Raw genomic sequence first — 27,732 nt, forward strand, 5'->3', positions numbered from 1 at the left:
CGGGGGTGTGTGAGTTCTTGCAGTGCGGGACTTGCAGAAAGATGCGGGGAGTGATGGCGCTCTCAGGCCGATTAGCCCTCTGAGTTTCCTCTTCAGGGCCAGGGGACCCAGAAAAGAGTCGACACCCCCCCCACCCCGCGGCTGGCAGAGCTGGGCGGAGGGAAGCGCGGATCCGCCCCGCCCCGCCGCGGGGCGCCGCGCAGCACTCGTCCAGCGCCCGTCCCCCGCCTTCCTCCGTGCGCCAAGTAGGTGCACAAACAAAGTGAAAAAAAACCCCACCAACCCACCCCAATCCCCCTCACACCCAACCAGAGGGGAACGGCGGCGGTGAGGCGGGAGCGACTTTCTCAGGGTGAGTACAGCGGGGGGCGCCCGGCTGGACGATGCCCGACAGACCGGGTAGCAGTGCCGCAGCTGCAGCCCCCAGGGCTGCGGGACAGGCTGAGCCTCGGAGAGGGAAGGGGCGGCGTTGTGGGGACAGGCTTAGCACCGACTGGGATGCTGAGCCCGGAGAAATGCAGAGAGGCAGGGCTCTCCTTCCTGGAGAGGCGGCAAGGAGAGCTGGTTGGAAGTTTGGAGGGAGCTGCTGCTCCAGCAGGACAGCCGGGGGTGGTGATCTCTTTCTTCCCTCAAGTCCTCAGGGCCTCCCTTTAGTGTGACCGAGCTGGGAAATCGCTGCAAGGTCAGCTTTGCCCGCGAGGTTGGGACAGAACAGAGCCTTGTGTGGCCCACTCCAAAAACGGATCTCATCGCACGACTGGGTAGAAGTACTGAGTGTTGGGCGCTGCAAATGCAAGAATGAAGCCATGACCTAGGGTAACACCCAGGTACAGCACACCTACGATGTGGGCAGTTGCCCCTCTAGAATACCTGAAAATGTGACTATTACTAGACTTTTACCAAGGCAGGGCATAGAGGGGCATTCAGTGGGTCATTGGAGTCTTATTCTTTGCCATGCAGAGGGTGAGATGTGGTATTAAAGATACTGTTCTGCTCCAGGGTGTGCCTTGAGTAGATTTTCACCAACACAGCTGTGGGCTGAATTCAGCCCCTTCCCCACCTGGTGCCTTATTTTGGCTATAGTGCAGGAGTCACAGAAGATGCAGAGGCTTTACAAAAGATCCTACCTGATTTGCGAAACACTCAGCTGGCAACCATGCACTTTTGTGCCACACAAAATCTTCAAAAGCACCTGTCCTATGCAGGGCAGAACTCACACAGCATGGTTTCATGTGAGGTTTTACTGAAGAGGCTTTTCTGATGGTCACTGGGAAGAGAAGAACTCATGTTGCAGTGGAAGCAGAACCAGGATCATTCTTTTGTCTCTAGCTGCCAGTGCCACAGACTTAGCACTATGGCAGGCAGTAGTTTTGGGACCCATCCCTCTTTGTCAGGGACTTTGTTTTAGAACTTTGTGAGTTAGATTAGGATAGGGGGAAAGCTGGCAGGTGCATGCACGTGGAGACAATATAATCACATACAACTTTTCATGGAATATCAGCCTAAATTACAGAGGGCACATCTCTAAAGAGATGTTTTAAAATAGCATTTTATTAAACAATTTTTTTGTATGTTTCTGCTTTCTGAGCTTTTAGAACGCACACATTTCCAAACTTTACTCCTCTGTGTTGAAAGGTAAAGTCTTACCTTTCTCTCATCCTCTTTCTTTTTTTTTTCTTTTTCTTTTAAGACAAAGGTGGAGTTTGCACCAACTCCTGTTGTCAGGAGTTGGGATTTTCACACAGTAACATCCAGCTTGCAGCAAAACAGTAGGGCTCTGTGAAAGCTAAAAAAAGCATTGGGGAAGAGGAAGGGTTATTTGAGGAAAGTCAGACTGGCACAGATGTAGATTACAGGGGAAGGGAAACGTTAAATTTAAATGTTTTCAGGTGTGGAGAGAGTTCATCTGTGTGCTGTATGATTATTTTCTCTATGTATTGGGCTAGATACGCTGGTGAACATAAGTCCCAGAAGACTGTTGTGTAGTAAGTCCCAAGGCCAGATAGTTGTGTGCCTCCTCCAGAAGCATTTTCAGGGCTTGCCCAGGGAAGAAGTGTCTTTCATCACTCAATCTGTTTGTGAGTCAGCTGAAAAGCAGCACAGTTTGCCATCTGAAACTCAGGAAAACGGCTGCCCTTCCCAGACAGGACTGAGCCAGGCCCATCAGTGTCTCTACGCTGACTGCAAGGATGAGAGTATGTGTAACCTTGATTATAGAGGATGCCCAAGTTCAAGATGACCAGAGAGAGAGTAGATGCCTGGGGCTGTGCATGAGAGAGCTGTTTTGTGCCGGCTGCCTTTTGGGTAGCTGTTTCAAAATGTGGCTCTGGCGTCTACAGAAATCTATGGGTAGACATCAAGATAACCATTGAGCTTGAGGAGCAGTCTTTATTAATGCTGTACCTTTTTTCAGCAGTGGTCACCATGAAGACGAGTAAGGATGGAGTGGGAAAGACCTGCAGCAAAGGCCGAAGACTTTAAACACGCTGGTCTTCCTAATGCCTAGCTGTAACTGCTCTGGAAGGCCTGGCAGTGCAGCATGATTAGGATGAGGAGGAAGAAACTGTGGGCATCTTGCTTCTGCTTTGCAGCTGCCTTTTTCCTTGTGGTGACGCTCCAGGTACAGGGGCAAAGGGAAGGGGGATGCATGAGATCAGTCTCAAAGTATGACACAATTCTGGCAGATGAGAGAGAGCATTGAAGACGACACATTTTCCATGCAAGTCTGTGCTTTAAGAGTAGTGTTTAAAGAAACCAGCATTGGCCAGGTGCTAATAGCTGACTCCAGAAGTGACATTACACAAAGAACACCTTTCTTGATTAGCTCCTCAGCTCCTGGAGAAATTTCTCAGGAGTGGTATGCCACACCATGCCATGTTGTATTGCCTCCATCCAGCACTGCCTCCGCTGTTCATGTGTTTGACCTCATTAGGCAGGGAGTCAAGGCTGGACCCATTTCATACTAATGTGGCAAACAGACCAGGGAAATCTGAGCACATCAATAAGTGGAAATCTGTCCATCAGTCCTGACTTAAAGGCCATTCTTACCATTAGGAAGTCCAGTAGCTGGTCAGTAAAAAAATGCATGAGAGAAAAATCAATGTAGAGACATATTAATTTGTGGCTGGTGCAGGATACCCTAGATTTTTGTTAGAAGAGAACAACTTTTAGACAAATTGAATCATCCGTGGCTGGCAGTCATGGGACTGTAGGAGACTTCAGTCATGAGAGGGTCAGGATCTGCCCCAGAGATGTCTTGTGCTTGGGCTGTGCTCTGAACTGAGGCTCTGGTTCCTCAGGTAACTCCCAGTGGAGCCAGCAGAAGGACCTCTGAAGCTCTCCCAGGCCAGCTGCCTACTCCACATTGGAGCCATTTCTTGGGGGCAGACACTGATTCTCAATGGTCACTTTCAGTTCTGTTCCCCTGAACAAGACATCCAAAGGTGATATGGCTGTCTTAGCATAGGAGCAATGCTAGCAAGTCTTTAGGGCCTTTGTTGGGAGGGTCTGTGACTTTGCTGCACCTCCACAGCTAAGCAGGTTTGGAGCTGGTTAGAGCTTCCCTGTGTCTAGCTGGGATTCTTACCTGGGAGTGTTCACTGGATGGTGACTCTTGGTGCCCTAATGCCGGGACTGCTGTAGCACATGAGCTGTCAATATAGTTAGAGTGTATCAACCCCCAGCTGTTCAGAGAGAGGGGCTAGAAGTTCTCTGCAAATATAGAGACTCCTTAAATTCCGCCAAGGCAAAATCTGTAAGCAAAGAAGGAGCGTGTTCCTGGAGAAACCTGGACCTGAGGTAGTTATAGACTTATCTCAATTATATTGCTGCAGTTATATCTTGTCAGGGTATTAGATATATGAATCTTTTCCCCAGCTAGTATCTTGTCCACTCACCAATGTGGGAGTGTTTTCTGTATTTTTCCGTACAGCTGCACTTTGCACAGCCTCCTGGGTGTGCTGTCCCAGTACCCCGTGTTGCACAGAGCCTATTTAGTCTCGCTACAATCAGTGTATTTTGTTACACAGTGAGAGTGAATGACACAGCAAACAGCAAAATGGGTATGTGCATTAAAGCTATCAGGGAAGATAAATGTTTTTCAAACCACTTAATATAAACAACACTCTCCTGCTTCCCAATATCCTCCTTCATAGTCATCCGATAAGTGAAAGTGCTGTGGCCAAAGCTGTCTGGTGGGTTTGAGTTCCCCCATCGTTCTTGCAGCTGTTCCTGAGGTGGCATTATGCATTGCCTGTGAAGGTGCATGCACAAAAAGCCATTTGCATGGTATCAGGAATGTCTTTGCCCCACTAAAGCTAAGAGCAGGAGCTATGTATCCTGTGGCAATACCTGCTGGCACCATGCCTGTCACTTTTCTCAACAGACTTCTCTGCCCCATGACACTTTTATGGCAGGTACTACCTGTAGAAAAAAGTTGTGGCTTCATGACCACCAGAAATCCCACATATTTTCTGGGGACTTCTGTCTCATGGCTGATGGTGAGCAGTGTTAGAGACTTCTCCTATGGGTGGAGAATTTTTAAGGTTCCTCACAGTGTTTCAGATATGTAAATGATAGTTCATACTAGTAGGTCTTCAACTTCTCTGCATACAGATGGGATTTTTTCCCTCTACCTAGGCATGAAGTTGTAGTCACATTGTCTTTAAGACCTGTCAGCACCTGGTTTATTTAGTCAGTGGCTTAAAAATTAATAGGGGTGAGTACAGATGGTTGCACAGAGACATGAAAACTTCATGGGCTTTTTACAGCTAATTTCCAGAAGAAACCTGGCTACAAAAGGGCTGATCTTGGTTTTGTGCTTTTTTTCCAGGGAGAAAGCAGAATTTGTGTTGTTAAATCATATGTGATGTGACCATATCTCAGTACAGAAATGTATTTCCTGCCTCCTTACAAAGTCAAATTAAAGCTTTTGCTGTTCTGACATAAATCAGCTGGATGATAGCTGCAGTCAGTGAAATGCATCCGCTTTGCTTGACAGAAACTTCACATGCAGACTTAGTGCTTGATGCTTAAACTTTTGATTTGTCAAGCAGATGTCCTGGCTAATGACAGTGATGTGCTGTGATATGTATGTTTATTTCCCTGAAGGTTGTCACTGAACTGGGCAATTCAGAGAATAAGGTGGTAGTAATCTCCAGTTTACACAGTGGGCCATTGGAGAGCCATGCTTTTCAGTTTAAGAAGCAGGAACTTCACAGTAGCTTGAAGACAGAGACTGATGTAAATCACTATCCCGTCCTGCTCTGGTGGTCTCCCCTGACTGGAGAGACAGGGAGATTGGGTCAGTGTGGAGAGGATGTTTGCTTCTTTACTATCAACAAGACCTACCAACACAATCAAATGACAAGAGCATTTCTGTTCTATGGTAAGGATCTGTTTCTTTTTAAAGGAGTAACTTTCCTTCCTCCCCACTTATTTTCCTTTAGAGATTAAATAATCTAGGTGGCAATTACTGAGAGCAGGAGACTTGCACAACTCATCGTGCTAAACTTTGCCTGGTGCTGAATCCCATAAGTAGAGATCCAGAGATGCACATTGTCTGTAAAAGTACTCTGAAAACTGACCGGGCACATCTGTGGGATGACTGTTGCCTTGTCTCATGCTGCTCTCTAATCACATGTGCTCCGTGTTTATGGGAGAAGAGGTATTTTCCCATAGTTGCCAAGTCATGGAAAGACGGTGTGAGATCAAGCCAGCTTTTTTCAGTCTTCTGGTGTGTCACCCCTAGCAGAGGTTCTGCAACGTTTTTGTTGCACTTGTGCAAGTCTTTTGTCTTAAAATAATGCCCTCACTGGTAACTGTGCAGCTCTGCTGCCTCATGTGCCAAGAGATTGCTAGCAGACTGTAAATGGAAAATAGTGAAAGAAACCTATTGATTCTGCACAGAGAGCAGCAGCTAGTGCAACTTTCTGAGCTGGTCTGGCTCTGCTGCCTCAGAAACTTCCCACTGTAAAGTGAGTCTGAAAACCACAAAAGATGCATCTTTTAAAAGTAAGCCTTATTTTGTTAATTTTGTTCTTTTTTCCTAGACAGTTGCTTTTCAGAGAAAAAGTGAATTTTAGATGGAAAAATAAAGCCAAATGCTTTTCTCTGACTGGCAAATTCAGTTCTGGAAACAAAGCAAAATAAAACAAAATCCTGAATCTCATTCACTCATTCAGGATACAGGTGAACTGGAAATATAGGAGAGAATGGCCTTTAGCTTGGTTGTTAACATTGAACCAAAAACTTCTCAACACTAACCTTTTCAGACCTCCAAGTACATCAGCTTTGTCACTTGACAATACAGTGGTCAAGCATGAAAGCAAAGGAATAGCAGCAAAGGAATGAGAAGCTGACCCAATTAAAGACAAGGAAAGCTGGGTTTGCATCACATGAAGGCTGTAAAGTCTGGTGATTTTGGTCTCTGCTAGTAATTCTGTTTTTCTATTTCAGCAGTAAAAGGTCTATTCATTTTTAGCAGGCTTGTAGAAGGTTAACAGAAGGTTAAATTACTTGTTTTTAAAGGACTATTTGTACTGAGCAAAAGACTCTCCCTGTAGTTTTTTCTTTTTCTGGTGATGCTAGCTATGAACTGTATAAAGACAAGTGTCAAAATATGCAAAAATGTTACTTTTTTTTAAACCACAGTAAATAATCTCACAATGCTAAAACCTGCAGAAACAAGGGTCATAGATGGTATCAAAGGTGATAAAAATGCTGCATCAGTACAGAAAAGCTTCTCTCTCTCTCTCACACACCCCCCCACCCCCACCCACCCCCCCACACCCACCCTCTTGATGCGCTGCGCTGCAGTCCTGCAAAAAGGCAGATTTCTCTATTCCACAACTTCCTTCTAAACAGACTGCTGAGTGAAAACTTGAACATCTGCATTTCCATGCTAAGGTTTGATTAGGACACCGTTTTGCTTTCCAAAGAAACTGCATTAATTTCCCCCTAATACTTGGTCAGTGAACTAGTCAAGAGAAGAATGATCCAAAGATTAGGCAAAACAGTATGCAAAAATACGGGGTACAGATATTTGCCCGCCTAGGAACACCTTCTTTTCTGCAGCTTGTCCTGACTTACTGTCCTGGTCTGGGAAGCCCCTAGATGTACATGATGTCAAGTACCACCATCTCCTGTCTGGAGGTGAGATGTGGCATCCACTTGCTGATTTTGCCTCTGCTTTTGGTAGGGATTCCCAGCTCCACCTTTTCAGTGTCACATACTTCACAGAGTTTTCTGTGTAGCATGAGCTACCAATGCAACTGAATCAGCATGAACTGGATCTGGTGCCATGCTGTCAGAGCCTCATGGGGTGTTGTTCCTAAGGGAGGAGGATGTCTAACTTTTCTGTGCTGGGGTGTTGAGTCCTTGGATTATGAATTCTGAATGAAAGATGTTTCCTAAGATGCAGAACATCTCCTGACAGCGTCTGTCTTTCTCTTCTGCACTTTGCCACATATCGAAGACTTCCTGATTAATCGCTTGGAAGTTGAAATTGCTCATAATTGTAGTCTTGTTGAGCTTTTTTTATCCCCTCATAAGCTCCTTTAGTTCCTTCCTCTCATGGGATAGAGAACATGCTGATGTTATCTTCCCTTTAATCCTTAAAAGCTATTTGTCTTCTTGCTGGATTGAGGTTAAGTGTTATATTAGCATCAGTCATTCTGATGTGCTCTGATCCATAGTGTATTTTTTTCTGTAAGTTTCTCTTTGCCTAATTGTCTCCTTGTTTAGTAAGTTTTACGTGTTGCATTTTTGTCTCTCTCTCATCCCTTTCATTGTCTCAATCTTTTCTGCATTTTCCTTCTCTCTTCCCTGCAATACTATCTTAAAGAGGGAGCAGCCGTGCGAGAGACAGAGCTGAAGTGCTATGGTTTCAAACCACAGCATTTCATTATTGTCTATATGCACTGCTGCTTCTCTTCTGGGCATCACTTAGAACAAAGTGTTTTCAAAGCCAGATAGGCCTTATAAGCTTCCCTGTGAGAATATGATTCACTTTCAGTTTTCCTCATCTTCTTGTATCACTATAACACATCAAAAACAGAGGCAGCAAATAGCATTTTGCATTTTTCAGTGAGTGGCACAGCCCTTCATCCTTTTAGTGTTGAGGGCTTGGGACTACCCTTCAGTGGAAAACAGAAGGTCAAATACCTAGTAGCCTTAAAAAAACTCACCCGATGCTCTTGAAGGATCTTGTGCTATAGGGAGTCTTTATGTCACTGGCAACTAACATCTATCTTCACTGCAGTAGTGAAGTCTTATTTTGGTTTTATAAGGTCATCCTTGGAGTCATCTTGGCAGGCTAGTGCAGCTGCAAAGACCACTGGGCATTTTTTTTCCTACTTTATACATTAGTATTTATATCAAAATTCTGTGTTAGACTTTTGCTTGCTCCCTCTTTTTTCCTGTTAGTGGTTTAGGTCAAGTGTAGAACAGAGTGAAAAATTACAAGTGTGACTGGGATGGTAGAATAACTTGTCCAAAGAGAAGGGATTTGTGGTGTTTTCTGAACCTGCTCTTCACTGTTTCAGTTTATGAACCTCCCTTGTTTGACAATACCAGTTAAAAGTTTTGTATATTCAGTGCTTGTACTTAAGTAAAACAGATACAGTTACAAGACAGTGAGGAAGTGTCTTGATGAAGATTTGCATTTAATCTGCAGTAAGGCTAGTTGTATGAGTGTGTTACAGCAGTACTGAAGGGAGAGCAAGGGTCAGATTCACGAGCTGGTATTTTGAATTCAGTTCTGCACAGATCAGCCTTTGAGAAAAGGCTTCTAGGTTTGTCCTAAAGCTTCCACCACATCTTGCCTAAGTTGTTCTGGAGGCTCAGTGTCTTCACAGGAAGATGCAAGAAACTGCAGTGCTCTGCTTTTAGAGTTTACATATGGTTCTTCTACTATTGGCATTAGTTTGAGGAGCCATCTTCTGCCAGAAGCTACTTCTTTGTGTATCTGATAGGCAGCTCTCTTTGATAAACTAAATAGACTGGCTTCCAAAGCCTCTATACTACAATGTCTTTCCAAGACTTGAAGTCATTCTTGTAATTTTTCTCCTTAACCCTGTCCAACATTTTAGCATCCTTTTGTTGTTTTGCTACTAGAACCAAATTGAGCCCTGCAGTAACCATTTCCTTCACATCATAGATAGAGGGAGTACCATCTGTTCCCCTATTTACAGAAATGGGATTATTAAGCATTTTATTAGTCTAATTTCAGTGCATTAAAATGTAAAATTCCTAGTGAGCCTTTGAAATGAGAGGCATTTAAACCAATATGACCTTAAAGGAAACCATTTCTAATATTAACTACTGATCCCCATTCTCTAGATTCTTCTGCTGCCAAATTCGGTTTTGTCTGTCCTAACACTCCTCTTTTTGCATGAATTGCTTTCTTTGCAATACTGCCTTGTAATGTCATAGATGCAATGGCTGTAGGGCTGATATTTGATTAAAACTAGACTTCTGTGTCATTGCAGTTAGTGTTGCATGATAGATAGGGCCAGATTAAACACTGTTTGCTTTTGTCTAGGTACTGACTTCAGTATAGACAGCCTACCCCTCCCTCGTAAAGACTATCATGATTGGGCCCTTTTCCATGAAGAGTCGCCAAAAAACAACTACAAACTCTTCCACGAACCAACCATCACCCTGTTCAACCACACTGCAACCTTTAGCCGCCATTCTCACCTACCATTGACCACTCAGTACCTTGAGGGTGTAGAGGTCCTGAAGTCATTGAGGTACATGATCCCACTGCAGGTGAAGAACAGCCTGAGGAAGAGGCTTGCACCACTTGTATATGTGCAGTCTGACTGCAACCCTCCTTCTGATCGGGACAGCTATGTGCGTGAGCTGATGTGTCACATTGAAGTAGACTCTTATGGGGAATGTCTGCATAACAGAGACCTTCCTCAGCATCTCAGAAATCCAACTGCCATGGATGATGGGAACTTCTATAAAATACTGGCACAGTACAAGTTCATTCTTGCTTTTGAAAATGCTATCTGTGAAGATTACATCACTGAAAAACTCTGGCGACCGCTGAAGCTGGGAGTGGTACCGGTGTACTTTGGGTCTCCCAGCATTGTAGACTGGCTTCCTAGTAACAAAAGTGCAATCCTGGTATCCAGTTTTTCACATCCTCAGGAGCTGGCCCACTATATCAAAGCACTGGATACAAATGACCAAGAATATGAGTCCTACCTACAATGGAAGCTGAAAGGGGACATTTCCAACCCAAGGCTACTTACAGCAATGAAGGAACGCAAGTGGGGAGTGCAAGATAGCACCCAGGATAATTACATTGACACCTTTGAGTGCATGGTGTGTAACAGAGTGTGGGAAAACATCAGAAGGAAACATAAGGTACATGTGACTTTGTCCTTGTGTCTCAGAGAGGCTTTAAAATGGCAGTGGGCTTAGATTTGTCCTAGGAAGTTTGGTTACCAGATTTCTGGCCAGCCTACAATCACTGGTACTGCAATGCCATTGCGTTGTGCATCGTCACGTCAAAAGGTGTTGGCAAAATATGTGGGTGCACGGCCAAAGCATGTGTTCCTCATACTGCTGCAGTGCTTGAGCTCATACACAGTTATCGTTGAGCTGGTGGTCATTTCAGCAGAAGGCTTAAATTGTTCAGGGAGGAGGTTTTTATCTGGCTACAGAAAGTAGCCTAACTTGGTGACTTCCTTTAGATGACCTGGAAATTTTGGAAACAGTTTGCCCAGAGAGGTTGTGAGATCTCTGTCCTTGGAGGTGTTCTAAGACTCAACACAATACTGCCCTAGGCAATTAGATATGATTAGACCTTTTTGGAAGGGGGAACTGGACTAGATGATCACTCAAGATCCCTCCTGACTTAAATACTTTATGACTGTCTGGGTCTGTGTATGTGTGCGTACATTCAAACCTGTAATGACAACATGCCATTGTCTGTAGCCACGTTTGATGACTAAACATTGAAACATCGATATTTAAGACAGGTTGTGTGTTTGTGAGAAGAACTGGACTTGTTCCTCCTGGTCTAATCCTCTTGAAATTATGCTGATGGAGACCAGCTAGAAATGACTGTCTTGTCAGGAAGCCCAGCACTGAGCATCCCAGCAGTCTTGCAAGGATGCCAGCCATGACATCAGAAGGCCATTTCAAGGGCACCATCAGTCTCCCGAGGCTACTAGCTGTGGTGGATTTGGATGGTGTAAACAGAGCATTACATAGAATTAGACTGAAGCTTAAAACTCTCACCACATATATTTCTGAATTGATGGATACTCATTTTAATTGCCACATTACTTTAAAGTTTCCAGATTTACATACTAAGAGTCGGTAGCCATTTTTTAAACTCTCCACAAGCTCACGTATCATCATGAATCAAAAAAACCCTTTTGTGTCCAGTAATGGAACTGGTCAATGGCTTTAGTATCCTACAGCTCTCCTGTATCCATTAGCCCATGTTTTAGCTGGTCACAGTCTGAGCAGTACACTATGTGGTCAGCCAGTAGAAGGGAGATGAAGAACGCATTTGATGTTACTAAGGTGAGCTGAAGTGATAGGGAAGGCAAACTGGTAAGCATTACATTTAACCAGGCTTTCCTGTTTGAATCTGGTGCAAATCTGGACAGATGTCCTCTCTTTGAGTTAGGAATACAGCCATGGAATGGTATAGAATGTTGCATACAGATAATCCTTTCCCATGCTTTTGTGTCTCTCTAGTCAAGGTTATGAAGACTAGTGTGCTCTCCTGGTCAGATTCATGACTTGTTTTTTGTCCTTAAAAAAATATCATTAAGTGTGTACATATTTAAGATGGAAACAGAATATAATTATGAAAATAGAACTCCTTGCCTTAGAATTTCAGTTTGGGTGTGCTGGTGCTGCTCATATGCAGCCAGACCTGATCTGAGACTCAGGATTTTTTCAGCATGACTGGTCTTGTCCTAGACATTTTGGGGACAACTTCTCCTCTGACATCCATAGGGACATGACTAGAGCCTGTCGTGAGAAAGAAAGCATCACTGACTTGCTTTGATAGTTTACTAATGGCATAGCACCTTTCTTCTCTGTCTGCCGGCGTCCCTGAATAAGCCTTTTTATTTCTCTCCATTGCCAGGGATGGCTGCCCCAGAGTTGGAGGGCTCAGGTTAATCATCTGAGCTGCCCTAAACCAGAGGCATTCTGGTTCTCATCTTCAAACCACAGCTGGACTTCTCTCCAAGAGATGTGGATGCCAAGCTTTGAGCAATCCAAGAAAGAAGCCTGGGTGCTAAGGAACCTGGTGGAAAGGAACAGGAATTTTACAGCTCAAGAATTTTGGATGCTTGTATTCAAAGAATAAACATATCAACCTGTAAAACAGAGTGAGCTCTTCAGAGGAGTCTGTGGAATTTTCTTTTGTAGGTGACCTTATCATATGTAAGATTGGGAGCCAGAGGAAGTAGACCTGTAAGACTGAATTTATGTTCAGTGCTCAAGGGGTACTAAGAAGTGCTAAACAATAGAATCACCCTGCCAGGTGATATGTATACATACATATATTTATTTATATTTAGAATGATGTTATTCATATTAATTGGCATTAGTTCAGATGTTTGAACATTAAGGCACAACTTGTCAAGGTTGTTAAAGCCCAGTTTTAAACACACAGTTAATTCCCATGGATGGATGGATCTCCCTCTATCTTTGGATACATACCTGTGTTCATGGTCTCAGGACCTCTTTTCCCCCAGACCAGGACCCTTCTTTGCTGCACTGATAACCACAAGCTGGAGAGCAGCTGACACCATTGCAGTGGTACAACTTCTGTGCTTCTTTGGAGGTAGAGGAAAAATTTAGGACTGTGTCCCTGGCTAGCTATTTATTGTCAATTTTCCTGGCATCAGCAGATTTAGCAGGGACTTGGCGGGCTCTGTGTCCTGGCACTGAGTGCCAATGTAAAGTGCATTAGTGCTTGGCACAAGGAAGCACCATCTGTTAGTGTCCAGGGACATTGAATGAGAAATGTGCTGGCTCAGATTTACCCACATCTTCTGCTAAAAATAAGCAGAGCACATGAATATCTCCACTCCCCAGAAATAGGGCTGGCCTCAATCTGACTTACCTTCTTGCCTTTCTGATGATGGACTAGTATTTGTGTCACATATAAACATTGAATTATTTGCTTGAAAGGGCAGGGATGAAACAGAGTCCATGGGTGCTTCAATAGGCACAAGGAGAGGCAGGCAAGCAGCATCCCTGTTTTAACACAGAAAACCCCAAATTACTTTATCTGACAAGGAAAAAACCTAGGTGATCTTGGTCATCACTTGCTGAAGGACACGCCTTAGCCTGGTGTGCAGACTGTTGCAGTTTTCATCCCAAATTCTTCTGACCTCAGTCTATGGAGGAGTCAACTTCCACGGGATCTACTAAATGGCATTACCTGGATGGAGCCATTCAAATGAGGGACAGTCAGTCATACACTTGCCCGTGTATGATGACACAGGCAAATATAACTACTAATATGAAGTTCTTCACATTGCTGGGAAGGCAGATTTTCACCTGTCTGATAATTTCTATGGAATTGTTCCTTGTAGCAGGCTATTTTAAGATTGCTGTCAGGCATCTGGCTGTTTTATGAATGGGTAGCCATGGGGAAGGATGTGAATAGCATTTACACCAAAAAATTCAGCTGCAAAATTTGCTTACCTTGGAAAAGTTTCCTCAACAGAAATTTCCTCTCCAAATAGCTGGTGAATTTTTTATTACTTTTAAATCTAGCATGAGAAAGACCAGTTTTGTAGCCACAAACCCTATAGTATTGGCCCTTGTTTCTATGAGCATGTACTTAGTTTTGATTAAGCTAAACAGTCCCACTAAAATTTCTCACCACTAGCATTTTGCCAGTGTTGCACGCAGCATCTGTTGGACAAGTCTTAAACTCTTTCCCAGTGATCTACAGTGCAAATTATAACTAAGCTCCACAAATGAAACCCTTCAGGGAAGTAGCATTAACACCAGACTTAGAGGCTTTCCTAAATCAGGACCAAGAGCTGGACATAAACCCCAAACATTTGCAAAGGGAACTGCTGAATCCCCCATGCATTGCCATGAATCTCTGTTTCTGCTCCCAGGATGGCAAAGAATATCTGCAGCATGAAGGACTAACTTTTTTTGGTGACGATCTGCTGTCTGCTTTGTGAAAAATCTCAAGCCAATCTCAAAAACCTCAGGAGCTGCACAAGTGAAGATTTTTTTTCATTTCCATGGTGGAATCTGTCATATCCTGAGCTTCCTGAGCAATCTGATAGATATTATCCAAAGATATGATGGATATTTATCTCAGTATATGGTGATTATCCCTCATTTTACTTTGGTGGAGTGGGAGGGAAAGGACACTGAAGTAACTGGTGGTCAGCAACTGGTGGTCAGCAGCAGGTGTTTCAGAAGAGGTAACATCTTCATCCACTGCTATACACAGTAGAAAGATGAGTCTCCAGAGCAGCTGGCTGAAGGTGTACTGATGATTGTCACTCAGCATCACAAGATCCTGCCACAATGCATCCTTTCTAGAGGATAAACATTAAGCTCTTGGCTCCCACAGCAACATAAATTTGGCCTCTTGGTCTTTCATCACCCTCTAGAGCCTTTTTTCCTGTGCTAGGTGGAGAGAAGTCTTAGTGAACATCACGCTGGGAGACTTATGGCAAGGATTTATGCAGGCTAATGAAATGTAAGACTCCTGAATTTTAAGTTGATCTCTTTTCTCCCCCTACTGTTCTGAGAAGGAATAAGCAGAAACAGCTGACCATTCTGTCTTTTTTTTTTTTTTTTTTTTTTTAGCTGATTTTCTAGCCTTCATGCCATGTACAGGTTTGTAATTCTAGCCAACAGAGGAATTCAATTTGTTTGACAGGCTTATATATATCCTGGATGGCACAACCCTTTCTTTTTCAGTTTCTTTTTGCCTTAGAAAGGCCATAGCAAAAGAGCTGAGAAAAACTGTATTTCCAACAAGAGCTGATTCTGGATGAATGAGTGAGTGCATGCTTCCTAACCTCCTGCATAGTGGTAACAAGCTGTCCTGATTTCCCCTGTCGTGGGATATAAGACACAAAGACAGTTCCTACTTGAGCTTGCATTTATTCCCCTGAGCCCATATCCATCAGGTGCCTCAGGAGTTGTACATATTAGTGGCCTCTGAGCCTGCAGTGGGATTTGCATCAGAAATACAAAACCTAGAGACCAGACTGCCCCTTCAGAACATGCCTGCATTCAGCTTTGAGCTATCTCCGAGGATTTGCAGCCATCCTGACAGGACTGGAAGAGCCTGGTGAAAGAGGCAACTCTGGAGGTCAACCTTGGACATGGTCCTCCCTCTCCCTGTCCACAAGGAAAATCAGGACTGGGGCAGGGATTGCTTTTACCCTCCCCACTACACTCCCCTGGCCTCTTTACTTTCATCCTCTGCCTTCCACCAGCTCCCACTGACATACCTGTGCCCTTGTGCCTCCCATGGCATCTGGTCGTGTAGGGAAACAAAACACAGGGGGGTTGTTTTTTCATTGCAAACATTTGCTCACATTTTCCCACTTCACTTTTGCTGTGTCAGGGGCCTGAGAGTCCTCTTTGTCCTCCCTGGGGTCTGGCTGCCTGTGCTCAAGGTCACCTCAGACCCAGTGCAGTGATACCTGGGATCAGGCTGTCAGGAAGCAGCTAAGGTGAGCGTGAGAATGAGCTGGGAGAAGCCTCACCTGGAACTCCCGCTGTCATGCCAGAGCTGCTTTTGAGGTCCTGAGTCCCTGTCTGGGCTGAGCTGTGCCATGTCTGTGCCTGGCCATGGTGCTGACCCTGACCAAAGTTCTGGACTTCTGTCTCAATCTTGACCTGCTTTGTCCCTGTGGACCTGCTGGGCAATCACTGAGCTGTGGCTGACCCTGCCCCTCATCACCATCCCTGCCCTGCGCACTCTGCCTGTGGTGCAGCATCCCCTCCACCCCAGTGGGGATGCTTCCCAATTGGCTCCACTCCCAGTGGATTTTTTTGTACCCCAGCCAGGGGCCACTCCAGAAGTTACTGTTGGTGGGAAAAGTCCCCTGAGAATACCTGGTCCTGCCATCATGAGACTTCCTCCAACTGTCTAAGAATTGCCTCACCTCTTGGTGAGCTGGTCTGCAGCACGTGCCCCCACACCACCCCTTGTGTTGGTCCCTCCTCTCACCATTACCCACAAGCCCTTGACAGCCGCATCCCCAGTCCCATGGCAAAGTGCAGTGCAGTCGGGCTCATCCTCTACCTACCATGCTCTGCCTTGCCTTCTTGCAGCACTCCAGTGATGGGGGTGTCTCCTGCTACACTGCTTTGATCCCAAGTGTGCACAGACTTCAAGCTCAAAATTTCTTTCCTCCTCTGAACTCTGTCCACTCGACCTGTTTTTCCCAGATTGGTTCATTTTTGCATCTTTGTTTACTCTCCAAAAATCCCCTTAACATTGACACTAGCCAACACACTTGCCTTGTTTCATTTCCTTTAGGAAGACCTGATGGGGTGGAGGTGTTAACACAGGTGGAAGCAGATCATATAAGATTGCTGTGCTAGGCATACATTAGAGGAACAGTGGAGAATTTACCCCAGAAAATGAACAGCAAGTCAATGACTGGGAAAATGATGAGAAAAGAAATATAAGGAGGACTTTGTGTTCATTTCAATGCAAGACAAGCCTTGATCCTATGCTGTGGGTGCACAACTGTGCATTGTGGGCTACAGAGGTCAAATCCTAGTTTTCCTCCCTCATTCAGTATTCTACAGAGAAATGAAGCCAATTGCTTGCTTGGGGCAGGCATTGAAGAAAGCCAAAGATCTTCATGCTGGTAAAACATTTGCAAAGCACGTGATAGTCTGTTTTGTCAGCAGTGAGGAGTTAGCTTAACATGAAATACAATGAGGGTGGCTGCGTGCTTCTGTAGAAAAGCATGTCACTAGTTTCATATAGCTGACATAGTAAAGTGACATACTGCACAGCTCTGTGGAGACTGTTCCGAAAAACAGAATGAGGTTAAAGCCAGACTCTCTCTGCATAATTAATGGAAAGAGAGAGCTCATCTGAATGACCCTTCACAGGAGCACTTCCTCCAGGAGCAGGAAGGGTAGAAGGCCAGGTAGTGTGGGATGGTGTGGACATATGCTGCTGTGTGCTGCTGGCTGACATTCCCCCCTAAGTGTTTTTAAACCACTGTTATTGAACTCTCATGTGCAGACCTTGTTTTCAGTGTGTCTCCTAGACTCAGGGTTAATGAATTAATTATTAAAAACCTACAGCCATTTGCTGATCTCTTAGCTCTCTGGCCTTGGAAAAAGATAGGGTGTAGAGATGGCTATTTTGCATCTGATCAATCAAATGTGTTGAAAGAAATCTTGTTTAATATATATACATATATTCTGAAGGGAAAAACTTACCTGAAGTTTGCTAAGGTTGCAAATTAAAGTAGAGTGAAGAACACTTGTGTAACTGGTCTTTTTAAAAACAGAGGGTTTGCCCTGAAATATTATGGGAAGTTGGGGCAACACTAAGCCCAATCCATTTTGCATTCTCAGTCCCATCTCAAAACCACACACAAACACAAATGACTTTCCTTCTGCTTTCTTTCATTTGGTGTCCATTCTGAACCTGAAGTGAGGTGAGAGTCTGGGAAAAGCACTATCGAAGAGACTTAGCCAGAGGCTGTATCCTTCTGCCGAGGCATGGGGCAAACATCTGGTGTCTCTAACCTGTGGGGCATTTGACTTGCCAGTCTGATAGTCTTCTATACACAGAAAGCTACATTAAATAGCAAGAGTCTGCATGTTGCTTTCTGATGGCTTCAGACAGAAAGAAACCTTCCTGGGCCCTGGGTCCCCTGGGTATGCAGGTCTGTGGTCCCATGGTTCCCCAGGGTGGGAGGAAAAAGTAGGGCAGTAAGCTCAGAGCACTGAAACGTGCTGCACACAGCAGATTTGGACAAGCCTAAGCAAAGTCATCTCTGCTTGATGGGCTTTGCTGCAGGCTCCAGGGCAGCTTGGTAGTTTCTTTAATCTCCTTTTCAATGCTGTGTGTTGCCTGCAGAGAAGCCAGCTCCTTCTGGCCCACCAGCATGTGTCCTTGGGCCTCCAGTGGACACTGACTGCTGCAGTCTTTGTGGCAGGGGAGGGTCCAAGGCGGCTTGAGGTGCAGCAGCTGCAACCTGGAGATGGAAGTGACAGTGCTTTGGTAAAAATCCAGCAAGCCTTCCAGGATGATAAGACTTGGAAGATAATTGTATTTTTCTCCCTTGATGGCAACATTTCTGAATGTTTTGGTGTGCACACTTTGCAGTTTCAGGTATTTCTTTAGCCTAGATAGACCTCAGAATACCTTTTTTTCTTTATATGGATGAAGAAATGCTCTCATACTGCACTCCTGTCCCAGCATTGGCACGTTGAGAAAGACACTGTACAAACTGTACAGCAAGACCTGTGATGAAACCAAGACTTGGCGGTCAGCGTATGGCTCCCCAGGAGAAGTCATAGGCTCGCTAAAGATCTGTTATCCCTAGGATCATGTGTGCCTTTTGTAACTATGCCACAAAATTCTCATTTTGCATAAATTAAACTTTCCATGGAGTGTAAATTATGAATGCACTAAAATGTGCTGCTAATAGTTGTTTGCATTTAAAGCTATTACTCGCTGTTCCTGACTGACGCATTTGGTTGTTTTGTCATTTTTCCAGAGTCACCATCCTTTCTGTTTATGCTGTCTATTTTGTGCAAAGACCACAGAAACCCAAGAAGACCCATTCCAGGGGTGGAAGCAGTGCACACAAAAAACCTGGTAATAAAGGAAGTAGATTCAAACTGACCAGAAAAGGCCCCTTCATTGCCTAAAAAGACTTAATTTTAGATTTAAAGAAAAACCCTTCTTCTTCTGTCTGAGAAGTCAGAATTGGACTGTTTGGTCTAATGACAAGCCCACAGCCTGTCATGGTTTGAGCCCAGAGGGCAACTGAGCACCACTCAGATGCTTGCTCACCCCTTCCCCCTCAGGAATGGGAAGGAGAAAATAAAACAAAAGGTTCAGGAATCAAGATAAGGTCAGGGAGAGACAATTCACCCATTATGGTCATGGACAAAAGACAGATTCGTTAGGGGAAGAAAAAGGACATCAGTTTAATTCAAACACTAACAACCCCACCCCTTAACAAACAGTGAGAAGGACAGTGAGAAATATTACTGCATCTTAAAGGGAACGAAAGTTTGTGGAGGACTGTCTCCCATGAGAGGAACCCCACACTGGATCAGGGGAAGAATGCGAGGAGTCCTCTCACTGAGGTGGAAGGAGCAGTGGGACTGGCCACACCCCCCATTCCCTGCCAACCCCCTCCCTGTGCCACAGTGGAGAAATGGGGGGCAAAGCTGAACCTGGGAAGAAGAGGAATGGGGGGAAGAAGAGGAATGGGGGGAAGGAACAGTCCCTCCCACAGGCTGCAACTCTTCCCAAGCTGCTTCAGTGTGGGTCTCTCCCACGTGTCACAGTCCTCTGAGACTGAACAACAACAACTGGGGCTTCCCATAGACTTTCGCCCTTCTCTGGGCACAAGCTACCTGCTCCATCAAAGGGTTCTCCATGGACTGCAGGGGGACAGCCTGTCATCTCACCATGGGCTGCAGGGGAATGTCTGCTCCAGTGCTGTAGTTCTAGGGCCTGAATAATAGGCCCTGAAACAAAGCTGACCTCTAGATGAACCTCACAACCAAATGTTATCCATTATTAGTATCTGCTAATTAGTAAAATCTGTATTACCATTAGTGTTTATTAATTAGTATCTGATCATTAATGAAATATGTATGCTCACTAGTGAAAGATGTAGCTTAGACAAAATGTAGTTAGTAGTGAGGATGAATTTCTGTGAGAATGTGTATCCAACTTCCCTTGTTTAGCCTTGTTCAAGACTGAGAACCCAAGTGTTTGGCCTTGTTAGAAACTCCCTTGGTTCTCCCCCCTGAGCCCTGGCCAGGCTTTGGGTGGAATCCAACAGGAGGATGAAACCAGATGTTTCCACTCAAAGAAAAGTGCAAGTCATTCTGACTTGCTGGTTTTTGGTATATAAGGCTGGACCCTCTTGCCATGACTTTGGATGCCTCACCTACAGATGGATGCACCACGTAGGACTCCCCACTTGCCGGGACAGGCAGTCCAAATCCTTGCTGAAACCAGGGCTCCCCAGTGACTGGGGATCTGTAATGTATGCATGTGGTGATGTATCTTTCTTAATCACTGTTCTCCCCATCATGTAGTAATGATTAGGTGCGTTGCCTTGCTTATTCTTATTTTCTATAATTAACTGTATATAGTAATAATTAAGTGTACTATTCTCTATTTTTCTTACTATGTTTTTTCTGTATTACTTCATTATATCCTTTAATTATTAACAGGAAAATAAGCCTACTCTTTTCACTGTAGTGTCTGAGTTTAATTGGCAACCTCTATGAGCAGAACAAGTGCACCTTCCCCACTTCCTCCTCTTCCTTTCTTCCACTGACCTTGGTGTTTGCATAGGTGTCTCCAAATCTCTTCCTCACAACTCCAACGCCTCCTCCCAGGTTCTCCTTTTTAAATATGTTATTACAGAGGTGCAGCCACCATTGCTAATTGGCTCAGCCTTGGTGCAGAGGCGGGTCCAACTTGGAGCTGGGAGACCTTTGAGAAGCTCCTCACAAGGGGCCACTGCTGTACCTGCAGCACCTCCCCCTCTACCAAACCCTCTGTCCTGGTTTAGCTAGGATAGGGTTAAGTTTCCCCAGCAGTGGGGGGGAAGCTCTAGCCGGGTTATTCAATACCATGCTGACGTCACCTCCTGGCGCCCAAGCGCAGGAGAATCGGGGAGCACATGCGTTTATGCGATCTCTCTCTGCTCTCACTGCTGTATCAGTACATATTTTGCTCTGTTCTTTGTTATTACTGTTACTGTTATTGTTGTTGTTTGTTTTGTTGCTGTTGCACTGTTGTATTAAACCTGTCCTTATCTCAGATCGGGGCTTTGTATTTCACTCCCTTTGTGGGGGAGGGGCAGCGGCTGCGTGGTCTCGGACCCCGGCAGGGACTAAACCACCACAACCCTACAGGGCAAGGATGCTCCCCAGGGATAGCCTCATTGCCGTGACTGTGAGCAGTGCTTTGGAAGGAAATTGGTGGCTCTTTTTGGGGTTTGTTGGGTAGAGGCAGAGAAGATAGTGGTTGAGAGGTGTGAAGGTTGAGCTAAGCTTGCTGATAATGCACCTGAAAACCTCTGGAAGACAACTTTGAGCTGTTTTTAAGGTAAGGCAAGTTAGGTTAGATGTATTGACATGAATCTGTCTTCTGGGGGTGGTGCTGCTCAGGTGCGTATGGCATCAGGAGGAGGTAATCTTGCTCAGGAGTCATCCTTGGTTATGTCTGTCACCCCTGTGACACAGTCTGGAGTGCCAAGTCCTGATATGAGGATATCTCACTACCATAGGGGCCTAAAACTGGGCCTGAAGACATGCAAGTGAAGGTAAGTAGTTGCTGTGACTAGAGTATAGTTTAACTGCAGTCAGGGTTACCCCTGTTACATGCTTGCACAGCACACCTGATGGTACTTCACCATACGGCTTGTGGCTTGCATGTGGAAAAAGACCTCTTGCATCTTGCGCAAGGAGGTCAGTGGTAGTTACTAAGTTATCATGAGTAGTAGTTACTTAGTAGTTACTAAGGAATCATGAGTTACTGGATACCAAATCCTGCTAGGGCATTGCAAAGGGGCTTATAGTAAGTGTAATGTAATTTAATCCTGCTCAGAAGTTTCTGTATGTCATCAGAATAGTGTAAATGTAAATTCAGGGTAAGGGCTCTTTAGCAGTTGAAACACCAGCCCACAGCATGTATCTACAGAAAACTGTAGATAATTCAAATGCTGAGTGGCGTTGTGGGAAGATGGTGGTGACTGCAGAGCCAACCACTTTTTTTGGGCAGGGTTACCAGGGTGTGTCTGTGCCCCCATGCTGCAGCTGTTCCAGCATCCCCTCTCCCACGTGTCCAAAAGGCATGCCTGCTACCTCCCACCAGGGCTTTGCTCTAGAGCAAAAAACTAGTTTTCTGGGCAGGAAACCATCTCTTGGGGTGCTGAGAGAGGGGAGATATCCAGAGGTTTTCTATAGGGGCAGCAACAGTGATTTGGACACTATGGAAAGCTGGAAGGCTATATAAATTTTTACACTTCTGGAGAAGCAGATACAGTTGCTGTGGAGTCAGCCCAAAGTGTCTGCATGACTCCTGTCTCTTCAGTCTTGTAGGTAGTATTTTACATTTGGAGTTCACTCCAGCATCAGTGGAGAGCACATGTCCTGTACCTCTTCACGAGCTGCTACATAAAGGTACTTGTACCTGTACTCATGGTAAAAGCCACCAGAAAGATGTTTCTCATTTTCATGGAGGTATTCAGCTTCCTGAGGGCATTTCCCCTGTCTGTGGCCAAATCTACTGCTAAGGTGCCAGAGGAGATTATCCTTGGCAGCACTTCTTTCCAGGCTCTTTGCAGGGTCAAGCAGATGTCCTGATGGAGTATCTTTTGCTAAGGACATCTTCTTTGGAAAAGAGACTAAGTAATTCAACACGTGAAATGGAAACATCTGAATGCTCTGCCACTTGGAAAGGCCAGTTTTGAGACCTTAGATTTGTCTGTAAGGGGACAAAACAGTAGATTTTTTGCATGTGATTTTTGTTGGTTTGGGGTTTCTTTGTTTGGTTTGTTTTTGTTTTTTTTTCCTCACTTGGCCCAGATATGACCGTGCTTCACAGAGTCAAAGAAGTTGCAGTATTTCCTCAGAGGGAGGCAGCGTGTGGTCAAATCTCAGCCCTCTGACAATGAATTCTCCTTTATCTCTGTCACCTGTGGCTCTGCACAGAAGTGACTCAGACTGTCACAGCGCAACATGGGATTTTACAGCATTTCCCAATGGAATGTCAATGTTGAGTTTACTGAGGGGAAGAGCAGAGGAATCACGAGCAAGTGCCAGGCTTCTAATGGAGAGGAAAGGAGGGGCAGAAATGTGTCTTCTCAAAAAGGCACTGAACACTGAGCCCAGGATCATGGGCAATACTACCTCTCTTCTCAGGCACCAGTTGCTACTGAGGGACTGGGAGACCTGACCCACTTAGCTCCCACCTCAAACCCTTCGAGTCAGGGACATGCCTCCCAAGATTGCAGCCCACTTAGCCTCTTTCTTGCTCCTCGTGGGAACACTGCTTGGTGAAAGCTTTGATTTGCTCACTGGCACCACAACTCCTGAGCAACAGAGAGGCTCAGGCACCATGCTACAGCCAACAGTGATGAAGCAGGGCCACACCCCCACATCTGGCTTCCCTCCTGCTGCAGGAGGAGGACAGATATGTCCCCTGGTATGTGACAGACCCAGTGTTCTCAGAGGAGGTCCTGAGATCTGCTCTGACATGGGCTGAATGGCAGCTGTAGTGCATGAAGGGTGTCCAGGGTGGATGGGTGGAGGTAGCTTAATTTTGGGTCTGTCCTTTGGTCTGCCACAGGTAGCAGGTGTGACTGTGGGTACCCGAAATACTGTTCTGTGCATCAGCATCCCAATGCCCCAAACAGCAGCAGGACTGGATGTGAAGTTGTCCCAGATACTTGTTAACAGATGGGGCAACATAACCTTGAGAGATGATGGGACTGACTCAGCCCTGCAGATGCATTTCATGGTTGATACATCCTGTGTCGATTAGCCTGCATTTACATTCTTGATGCCTCAGCCAACCACATCCTCAGAACTGATATCACTACTTATCACACACCCCTCATTCTTCTGAACATCAAAAATCATTCTGGCAAAACCCCTCTGGTGAGCCCACCAGTGATTTTTGTCCCTTGTGGTGTTGGTCGCTTTGGTATCTTGCATCGCTCTTGAAAAGGGTGAACCTCCCCTAGAGCAGGATATGAGCTCTGCATCTTGTTCACCTGTAAAGAAAGAGAAACTAGCCCTTGCTTGGGTGGTATCTCAGCTAAGTAGTTGGGCAGGGAAACTAAAATACGTGATCCTTCATATGAGAAACCGCTTATGATATGGTCACTTGCGGTTCCTGCCTTGTCAGCCCAGGGAATCCTTCATGCTTCCTTGGATGAAATACAAGTATTCTCAAGTATTCTTTGAAAGAGGTACTCAAAGCTCTGTTTAATTTCCCGTAACATGTAGTCATGGGAATGATGTGGCCAAACACTTATGAGAATGAGAAGTGAATTAAGTGTTCAGACTTCTGGACCGAAGAGGCTGAACTTTAGGGGTACCCCATTGGCAAGCAGCCTGGGCACATGTGGGCGTGAGTGAATGCCTTTCAGTGTGCCTGCGTTTATGGACTGCTCTCTCTTCAAGATCATCTTTGTACAGCAAATGAGAAAACTGCCATTGTATCAGATTCAATAAACCTTGAATTGTTAGCACGTGAACCATTTCATAGTTTATTTACAAATTCACACCAGACTGTGTGTTATTTTAATATTATTATAGAAGAAGGATGTGAAGAATGTTACTGTTCTTCAGCTCCACTCCTGGAGCTGACCATAGTCAAGACAGGACTCATATGGCATGAGCCTTACACTGCTGTGGATGCTTCTGGTGCATCTTTACAACACAGCCAGACTTAACAAAAGTCTTTAGACTGGGTTCAGAAGACAGTTTTCCCTTCAGGACAGATTTGTGGAGAGATGCAGATGTTCTTTCTGCTCTGTTCTGTACAATGGAGTGTGATCTGGTTTTAAGATCACCTGAAGCTACTGTTTCTCTTGGATTCAGAGCACTGGCTTGTGAATGTGTAACCAGCCTGTATGTCCTTTAGGCTGTGCCAGGAAGCTGTCTGAGGCACCTGAAGGGTACGTGACATAGGTAGCCTTCTGTCCTGTGTGTGATACATATCTGCTCTGCATTGCCTGACACAACAGGGGACTGAGTTCAACGGCGCTGGTGGCACTCAAGATCCTATGAATATGGCCCTCCCGTTATCATCCTAAAAAGCATTGTGCTCCAAGAAATAGCAACTAATGGTAATATTCACTTTCAGTCCACTGCAGGTTCTTTGGGATGCCTGCACAGTAAGCTAACTACAAAATGACAATGTCAGTGACAGCAGGAAAGCACAAATGGAAGAAAAGGAAGATGACAAATCCATACAACACCATTAAAACACTTCATTATGAGAAGCTGTGTTTACAAACATCAAAACTTACTCCCAAACAACAATTATCTACAGTTTATTGATCAGTTTAATAATACTACATCAGTTTCTTTACATTATTAATACTATAGTACTGAATTAATAGGCGTCTGCATATTAATACTATGGTTTATTCACACAAATGAAGAAAATGAGTAAGTGTTGCTTTGCAAGTATTTAATGTTATGTGACTTTTTCCCTTTTCACAAGAAGAATCCACAGGTCATTATTAATGTTATGATATTCATATTGGTATCCCATTCAAGATCAAACTGAAATGTGATTGATCCTTGTTCTACATTTCTGAAGCTTAATTTGCAGCTTGACATCCTATGGCATCAGACTGTGCAGTTAAACCAGTAAGGTCTGGCACATCTTCCCTGATTTCTGCAGGCAAGGACAGTCCCATTTCTGCATGCTGCCCTGGTTGTTGACAAAACCCCAAGTTTTGCCTTCCCACACTCAATTCAGTCATCAGGTGCTGGAGTTGCTTGTCTGTCACTGTCAACTGCTCAGTTCTCCCCAGTAATCACCTTTCTGCCTCCCTGGTGTGTCAACAATCCATGTGTGTGACAAAGATCCCTGCTATGTGCCAGGGTTTCCTCATTTGGGTTTTCTTATTTGTTATTTAAAAGAACTGAAACCTCAGTATACCGGACCGTCAGCAAAAAAAAACCCCACCAGAAGTTGCATGACAAAATGCAACTAATAAATGGACAGTTAGAGGTTATTAATGGAAAAGGTGTTTTAGTAAAAACTTACAGAGTCTACCTCCTTGTTTGGTTGCTGACAGACATACATAAAATAATTCAAAAGAATTACCAAAGATGACTGAAGCACTCTTAGCAGTGTTTACGAGCACCTTCTCAGAAGAGCACTGTATTAGATTAAACCAGGGTCAGTGATGGAGAAGAATTTTCTGCAATGGCCCCTGGTGGACTGAGGCAATATTGCATTAAGGTAAAAATTGGCAACCCGCATAGAGATATTGACGGCATGTGGGCATGGGAGTGTCTCTGCAGCCGTCCCCCCTTCCACGGAAAGTCAGGCTTTGTGCTGCCGTGCAGTTGGGCCTGGGTCCTCAGGTGGGCTGATTGTGTTGTTCTGAAAGCTGTCCCTCTGTGCCTGGGCACTGTGGTGCCTAAAATCAGGCAGAGAGGATCGAGACAAGTTTGACTGCTGCAGTGGCTGCTGGAGGTAACAAATCTCCTTGCCGTCCCAGGATGCAATGAACTGGCAAAGCACTGATGACATGAGTCATGAAGCAGTCATCCACTCCTGAGGCATAGGGACCTGCGGGGTAGCACTGGGAGGAAGGAGGTTGCAGGGGGAATCTTCTGCCACAAGTCTCATGGTTGGTCTGGGCAGGTATATTGGGTCTCATGTGGTCTGAGCACCACAAAACAGCAACCAGAAAAACAAGGCTGAGTGGGAGGGAGACCTCACATGGACATGGATCCTAAAAAACCTAGGCAAAGTATGACCTTCATCTGCATTTTCTTAATATATATCTTTACCACGTGCTCCTGACAATCTTTGTTCTGCTTACCATGATTTTAACTGCAGGTGACATTACTTATGACAAAGAAGCTGAGTATCTGTGATAGAAACAAAATCAACAGAAGAAAACAGAATTAGATGAAAAAAGAGAAATGGGGAAGCAGGAATAAACCTTTTTTTTTTGCCTCTAGGAGGCCTATGTTGACTAATAGCTGAGCCTTTCTGACAGTATTTAGATGTGTCTCCTTTAAAAAGGAGAGTCCTGACAAGAGGGTAAATTCATTTATCATGATGATTTAAAACATCATGTTTAATCATGATTTAAATCAGAAAACAGGGAGCTTCAATTTAAATTATTGCTTACAATTTGCTATGTGTGAGCTTTCAGGGTTCTTTCTCCTCAAAGAAAGTCTGATTCTCATTTGCTGATAAAATTCAACATACCTTTTGGCTGAGCTGGGGATAAACTGAGGACCCACAGCTATTCTTCATTCAATTGAGTTGAACATGTTTATTCAGATTAATAATTTTTGCTTTCTTTATGATGCTGGAGGCTGATGAAAACCCATTTGTTTTTCCTAGTTAATGGTTCTTTCTTGTGATCTTGGTTAAACAGCTTCTGGAAGAGAACTGGCATTCAGTTAGCCCTGAAACAGCATTTCAGCTAGAGTTTTGTATGTGTGAACAAAGGTATCTCATTTCTTTCTTTTTCCTTTGTAATTACATAAAGTACTATATGCACATTACAAAAGAGAAGGTGATTTATTAAGTGATTTATTAAACAAAATTAATACAATCCTTAGCCAGTGATTTGAATTTAGCTCCTGGTCATAATGACCTTCAAGGTTTTAACAGTAATAAATCTCATTTTACATCTTGTTTATATTCCTAGATTAGAAGAGGAAAATTAAACTTCTCTGCCCTTCTTTTTACCTTTCAGTTCTCAGTTCTGAACAGCCAAATAAGTGTTCCAGAATGAGGAAAATAGTCTCTCT

The 27,732-nt window shown here is 44.6% G+C and overlaps 1 protein-coding gene across 1 annotated transcript; it reads left to right on the forward strand.

Annotated features, from left to right (window-relative positions):
- Positions 1–223: 223 nt before the first annotated feature.
- Positions 224–12,346, forward strand: POFUT3 (protein O-fucosyltransferase 3). The gene is made up of 5 exons (XM_074855973.1): positions 224–352; positions 2,417–2,620; positions 5,110–5,386; positions 9,542–10,377; positions 12,122–12,346. Exons 2-5 carry the CDS (start codon positions 2,540–2,542, stop codon positions 12,344–12,346), a joined length of 1,419 nt encoding a protein of 472 aa, XP_074712074.1. The 5' UTR covers positions 224–352; positions 2,417–2,539.
- Positions 12,347–27,732: the final 15,386 nt, after the last annotated feature.

Source organism: Strix uralensis, chromosome Z (assembly GCF_047716275.1).
Source record: "Strix uralensis isolate ZFMK-TIS-50842 chromosome Z, bStrUra1, whole genome shotgun sequence".
Classification (NCBI taxonomy): domain Eukaryota; kingdom Metazoa; phylum Chordata; class Aves; order Strigiformes; family Strigidae; genus Strix; species Strix uralensis.

Bases quoted from the DNA above. Each gene is read 5' to 3' on its own strand.
- POFUT3 (XM_074855973.1), top strand. From the start codon at position 2,540: ATGATTAGGATGAGGAGGAAGAAACTGTGGGCATCTTGCTTCTGCTTT. The intron at 2,621-5,109 runs GTACAGGGGCAA...ATTTCCCTGAAG, and splicing joins TCCTTGTGGTGACGCTCCAG to GTTGTCACTGAACTGGGCAA. The intron at 10,378-12,121 runs GTACATGTGACT...CTCCATTGCCAG, and splicing joins ACATCAGAAGGAAACATAAG to GGATGGCTGCCCCAGAGTTG.